At 39.4% G+C, this 7224-nt stretch overlaps 1 protein-coding gene across 1 annotated transcript in view; it reads right to left on the reverse strand.

Moving 5' to 3' along the window:
• Positions 1-6312, reverse strand: part of LOC109966555 (ATP-binding cassette sub-family A member 1) — a 135093-nt gene extending 128781 nt beyond the window's left edge. The window contains exons 1-2 of the mRNA XM_020611463.1: positions 6274-6312; positions 1801-1930 (exon numbers count right to left, since the gene is read on the reverse strand). Of these exons, the coding sequence (XP_020467119.1) occupies positions 1801-1866 (66 nt within the window). The 5' untranslated portion in view covers positions 1867-1930; positions 6274-6312. The remainder of the gene's footprint in view (positions 1-1800; positions 1931-6273) is intronic.
• Between the last annotated feature and the right edge of the window lie 912 nt (positions 6313-7224).

Raw genomic sequence — 7224 nt, forward strand, 5'->3', positions numbered from 1 at the left:
CCCCTCCTGGCGAGGGGGGCTAACCCTAACACTTAGACTGCTGCCCCCACAACCCGGTCCCGGATAAGCGGAGGAAAATGGATGGATGGATGGAGTGTCTATTGTTCTCCTCTGGAAACAGACACACTGCTGTGCTTGAACTCTTAAGAAAACAAGTGGGTCGATGTGACTCCTATCATCACTGCAGGAGTATAAATCAAAGAACACAATCCAGCTCTGTGTAACAGCTATCTCTGCCTCAGAATGGCTCGCAAGGCTAACTAGATTCCTAGACAACTTGTTCTGACCCTTGAAGCGCAGTTGCGACACATGCTGTAACTGTCTTCGTGCAGTATGCGAGCTCCTCGCCACAGTGGATGACATCAGAGGCAGTAATATCCACTATATATCATTGTTGCTGATCATGTGTAGGCTGAGTATGACAGTATGTGCCAGCAATGCTAGCACCAAGCACAATAGCAGTGGTAAATTTCTATGTCTCCTTTGTAGTGTTGCTCCTGGCTTTGCAAGCCTACTATGGCATCTAAACATAACGTGCCCAATGTATTTGTGCAGCTTGTCATGATGTCTATGGATGGTGATTACCTAACACATTTTGACTCATATTAACACTGAAAATAAGAAGTTAGCCTTAGCCTTTAGCTAACAAAACAGTTTGCCGCCTCCACAGTCCACTGCTGTTTTGATTTCATGTTAATGAAGCTCATGCTTTTGTTTTGGTATTACAAGTTAGGCAAGACTACACTACTCTTGTTGCTTTTTTTGTTTGTTTTAATGGTGGTCAGAGTTTTAGTTTAATCCCTCCCACAGCTCCTGATATAAGCGGTTCTTAGTTCTAGATCAGCAAAGAGTTGGTGCCAAGTTAGAACTAGTTTTCCTGACTCAGATCTTTGGCTGTTGAAGCACAAAGAACTGGTTCAAAATTAGGGACTGGCTCCAAGGCAGAACTGCTTTGGTCAAAAAAAGGTAGTAGAGACTGTAATGTGTGTAATAACCTAAAGTAGCTCGAATACCATATTGCATAAGCAGTGAAAGCAGCTAAACAGCCCGCTAAAGTTGAACCAGTGGAAGGGTATGAAGTAGCTTGACTTTTAATTTCACCGTGGGCAGATAAATTGCTCTTCAAGCAGTTGAACTAACATTTGAAGCATAAACACAAAGTAGGAGAAACTGAGTGGATATGTGAAGGATGAAATCAGTTAAATTGTCAAAGTTAGAAATTAAATCAGTGAAAGGTGTTGGCACAGATTATTTGAGTGCACAGTTTACAGTTAAAGTCTCAGATATATAAATAATAAAATGTCATGAATTGTACTTGTCTAGTTTTTTTCTAAACAGCAATGGCACTAAATCTAGGATACCAAATGGATAACACATTTCACAGGATGTGGTAGTCAGTTAGTTAAAAGAGCTACAAAGAGTGTTTGCCCTTCAAACAAAGCATTTAACATTCGTCATTCTCTACCCACTTCCATTAGGCCAAAGATGGGCTTTGTTAGAACTAAAATACAGGCAATGTGACATAATGTGCACAGGAGACAGATCTCCAAAAATTGAAGGTGACGTTTCAAATTGGCCAGCATTAAGGTAAGACTGTTCTTCTTCTCTAGAGGGAGAGTTAAAGGCAGCTTACTTCTATAGGAGACCATTTCTGTAGTAAATCCCTCCTATTACCTTGCTCTCCCATGAATAACTTTGATAATACAACCCTGGGACCATATCCTCATTTTCCCTCCATTGCTGACCAATTTTAGCAAATATACGTTGATTTGTAAGGGGGGCTGATGAGTGTAAGTCTACCTTTTGTCTCCTCCGAAGAGTGAAGTTCTTCCACAGGAGCAAAGTGAACTGCGTCCAGAGACCCATTACGGTTTATCCTGGCAATATCCTGCCAAAGCGTCACTATGGCAACCGGCCCACTTAATAAACCCTGAAGGGAATAAAAGGCAGAGTTTGGTTTTAATACAGAGGAGAAATGCATCTTGGGGGAACGCCACTAATCATTCACTTCCCTAGGCCTTGGGGCTTATGGTGCTGCACCTGTTCTACGAATTATTATCACCTACACACAGCAAATCTCAGGATGCTGCTATGCCTCAGCACATGGAGATTACACAGTTTGGATCGACAGTGTAAAAGTCTTTATTAAAAACCATGTAGTTGTTTTACCTACAGCATAATAACATGTTAGGGCAAAATCACAATCTCTTTTCTTAAAAGTCTGCATTCAACCAAAAGCCAAATTATTGGCTGTATGTAACATGTAAATGCATTTTCAAAAACATTTGAAATTAAAATGCCGTTAAGAAAATGTTAAATTTTCTTAATCTGTTGCATAAGCCCACAATTTAACATAAATTGATTATAATAGAAAATATCCACTTGTAATACATTAAAAGATGTATTAGATACAAAGAGTCTCAGAAAATCCTATTTGTTCAGAAAAATACTACAATGTGAAAACTGCAATAACATAATCATACATTTTGTTTTTAAATACAGTAAACAGGACAAAAATTTAAAAAATATAATGCATGTTAACACTTTGCAATATATGAAAATAGTAATAACTGATGAATCCTGCAATAACATGTAAACATATTGTATCATCACACAATACACTGACAATACATTATTAAATGAATGCCATGGGTGGATATACAGCTACAGACTTGTGTCTCCCATACGTGTTCCATAATAAAACACAGACCTTTTAAATGTTCAAAAACATTTTAAAATAGTTAATGTCAATACTCAGTGGCCGAGGTGTGCGACCTAGCTGTGTTTGAAGCACTTCAACTGTTGCTCTGTGGAGACCTTTCAGATTAGAACACGGTATGTGCACTAGATGATGACAAGGACAAGTTTTATAGCCCAAAGGTTAGTCCTGACAATTGTACCACCTTTGAACACCTCATTTCCTCGTTTTGTACAATCTTCCCTCTGTGTGTTTACATTATTTACTGCTACTTCATGGATGTGTTATTTATTGTCATGGGAAACTTGAGGCTCCCTGATTTCCTTTTAGCCAAATAAGCACTCTAATGAGCTAAAGAATGAGCGTGCTCAAGGCTATTCAATAATCTATTCCAGAATACTGGGAAAATGATGCCAGGTAAGCACAGACTCTCCTGACTAACAATTTGTTTTGTTAGCAGTACTAATGCACCCTGAGGAATAGACCATCTGCATCAAATCATACCTTCTGTTGTCAAGCCATCAAACGCATGCCACATTTTTGACATTTACGGTACTATAGATTGTTCTAGAATAAATGTACTGCAATCACCTCCTCCACTGCAGTTTTTTTTCTTGTAGTACTCTTCTTTATTTGCCTTAGCCTTCGGTCCATGGCTTACCTTGTGTATCTTTGGAAAGAGCTGGTAGTTATAAAACTGTACAATGGTAAAATGGCCCAGGTCTTTAGATAGAGGACTAGAATACAAATGAACGTGCAACTCCATCAAATGCTTGTATAATTGAGTATGCGCTGCATTTGCTTGCACTATAAGTTTTGTCTTGTAATGCAAGAGAAGAGAAGGACAGGTTGGTGCAACCGCCACTCTGAAATCACTTCAAGCATGAAGGGTAAACAAAATCTCCAAGACTATACTCAACCCATATGTCAAAAATGTGTGTGTGTGAGTTGTGTTCACATCTGAGAAGAGAGATGTCTGTAAGAGGAGTGTGTGTGTGTGTGTGTGTGTGTGTGTGGGTGGGGGGGTTTGTGGAAAAAGCCCAGCTCAAGAACTCTTTTTCAATTCCACATCTAAAGAATAGATAACAAGTAACAAGAGAGGGTATGATTGTGATTTGCATTGCAGCTGCAGCGTTACAAAACACAATGAACACAGTTCTCCAGAGAGCAAAAACCACGCAGTGTGAAGAATGTTTTCCAGATCATCATTTAATCTACAACTAGGAGCACAGAGAATAATTGGAATAAGTTCTTTTTGCCACTGTTTTGGACTGGTTTTTCACAACGCTGTGGCCATAAGATGCAGCTTTTCCCAGTACCATTAGTTCCAAAGAAAGCCCCAAAGAAACAAGCGTGGAAGGGAGAAATGGAGAAAATGTAGTGATAGGACAAACAAAAGCAAAGAATTGAGAGGATGCAAGTCTTGATGCATGCCTGGCATTTGGAGACTTGGGACAGCAAAGTGCATTATTTCAGCCCCTAGGATGATCGAAACAGTAAACAGATATTTGTCATACAGCACGAGAGCAGAGGACAGCGAAGAATGTCTGCAACATCCGTTACAGGGGGCCGCTATTGCCCTCTGAAGGCTATAATGGTCCCTGTGCACCTTCATTCAATCTGTCTTTTCTCTCATAAGCTCCCTCTGAACCTTAGTGCAGCAGGACTGTGAAAGGACGGGTTAGGGGAACTACTTTGGTTGTTTGTTGTAATTGCAGGCAATACATTCTGATGAATATGAACATTCTTAGATGTTAACCATCAGGTATGTCCATGTAGTGTTAACTGCATGCACCACACTACCACCAGCCAGTGTTAGCTGCAAGAATCATCTTTGCATCTCAATATCACCTTAACTGCATTACTGCGTCTTAATAGCTACGTACCAGTTCTGCCAAACTGAGAGGGAAGAGAATTTGCTGTACTATTTAAATAATGAGCTTAAATCAAATGTAAGTATTAAGTCATTCGAGGCCTTTGTGCTTAGTCAACTTCAAGGGAGAATATATTTTGCAACATTAAACATTTCTCTCAGTTATGCTTCACTTAAGTATCTTCATCCTGGGGCCATAGTAGGATAATTTCATCCAAAAAGCTACAGTATCACTTTCAGCATCTTTTTATTACTTCAACGTTTTTAAAGAAGAATAAAAACGCATCAGTGTCTGCATCAACAAATAAACACATGCAAACACAAAACGTAATAGTGTTACGCAAGATGAAAAGAAGCAATTTTACACACCTATTCATTTCTTTGACAGACTGATGAGGCCATGGACCTGTAATAACTTATTTGGGCTGAAAAATTATGCCATGCTTAAGAGGACAAGGTGGTATTATTATGTTGCCGCAGTCTGATGTTACACTTAACATTTATTGCACTGATACTAGTTGTGATGGCAAAATGACTCAATCTGAGAAATTTATAACATAACTTAAGATTTTTTTTACTTTAGTTTTTTTCAAAGCATAAGTAAAACACCGGTGCTGAAAAGGTTTACTTATTTATTAAATATATTTTTAAAAACAGACACTCAAACTGTAGACTAGTCAGGCTGGTTGATGCCAACAGCTCATTTACAATCCACATCTGAAATCTTTCTTTAACAGCCCCGTCAAAAGGCTGAATACTTGTGTCTTCATGTGGGAGTTTTACACACCGAGTAAAAGTCTGTACATGTTGCAGCACAAACCATCATCCTTTATATTTAAGCAGTACAAACATCAGTAATTAGCTAACCAGAATTTACCTACTTTGAAAATCGGTGTGTTGCTACTTCTGTCACTAATTCAACCGTTTTGCACCAAACACTGGTTAATCACTTTAAAGTGTGATATCGGAGTCTAAATACTATTGCTGATATGTAATTAGCTTCTTAAAAAAGTAATATCTCTAAGCTCTGGTAAAAGGGTTTCCTCCAGCAACGTCAGTCACTTTTAGCAGCTGATTATTCATTCATTTAAAACAAGTGAAACTGATAAATCAAAATATATTAAATGTTAGCATTTAATGACTCATTAAGACTTGCCATTCAGGAAGACATTATCTGCACATACTCTGTACTGTACAAAGGCACATCATATGTCTTTTTACTAGGCTTGGGGTAAATCATTAGCATGGGAGCAGTGCTGCTCAACATGGCCTAAAGTTCACTCTTTCTCCTTCTGACTCAGCAAACAAGTCATTAAAATATGAGTAGGTTCAAACTTCCTGATATTTGGTCAATATCTATAACAAGCGCAAAAACAATAAGCACTTAATTTTCCCCCACTACTGTGCAACACATGGGTATGCATTGAAATCCTATATTTCCTTCTCAGCTACTGTATTTCCATTTTAAAAGCAGTCAGCCTGGAGACTAGTTTGTACACTTTCAAACACAATAAGCAGCTCTCAGGGCACTCTATTTGATCCTCTACAGAAGGAAAGCAGAGACTGGTGTATATACACCCAGGCCTGAGACCGAGCTAGCCTCCGGAGCAGAGAGGAAGCTGTAACAACAACAAGAGGAGACGGACAGGATCGCAGAAGGCTTGGCTATAAAACATGTGTCCTGTTACAGAAAACAACCTACCTCCAAGCTGTTCGGTTCTCACCCATCAGCACATCTTAGGGTCTAAAGATGGATTGGATCTGTTTTAACTACCGGGCATTGTGATCTATGCAAAAAGCCACACATTTACCATCTCTCTTCCTGCTCACTCCCTGCCTGCCTCTCATGATCGCTATCCCCTTCTACCTGGAGTCATAAAGTATGCAAATGACCTCTGCTGAGCCTGTCGTAGTGACTGTAGCCACAGTAATACCACAGCCATGAAGCCCACAGGTGGTGTACATTACACAGCATGTTCCCTTAAGCTTAACCCTTTAGCCAAGCACATATGTCCGGTGCTTGTAGTCTTGTCTGAGTCACCTGAAGAAGCAAAGAGGGTGAACAGGAGCACTGCCCTACATTCCAGCGGCCTTGTTTGTGCATTCAGGGGGCTGTGCAGGTTAGTCTCGTGGGATGCGTCACAGTAAAGTTTGAAGCGTACTCACCTGTTGACTTAGCACAAATTATTCATGAGCTAATTAGACCTATTTTTCTTTAAACATGTAAAACGTCAAGTAGAAAGGTTGGAGGCCAGATGGGATCATGGCATGTGCATTTATTTACTGTGAGATAGAGCTGGGCTGAAAGCGTTGATCAATTGAATGTGTCACATGAGAGGGGGGCATCTAAGTGCATTGACTCTAAGGTTTTATAGGTACTATATAATTTGGTAACAAGAGGACTAAGAGTTTATTATGCTAGGTGATAAAGAATAATACCAAAGGTGCACTGGGAGGATATAATTATGCAGATGAGATATACAGGAAACAAACAGGAAAGCCTCACTCTGCATGGTATTCCTCTGTCATTAGGAAATATGTCACCTATAACATTTTTATTTTCTTTTAGACCAAAGCTAAAGCAGAATTACTGCATGAGGTTTTGCCAATTAAAAATACTGAATTTGATTAACAGCAGCCAATAAAGAATTCT

Source organism: Monopterus albus, unplaced genomic scaffold (genome assembly GCF_001952655.1).
Source record: "Monopterus albus unplaced genomic scaffold, M_albus_1.0 scaffold113.1, whole genome shotgun sequence".
NCBI classification, from domain to species: Eukaryota; Metazoa; Chordata; class Actinopteri; order Synbranchiformes; family Synbranchidae; genus Monopterus; species Monopterus albus.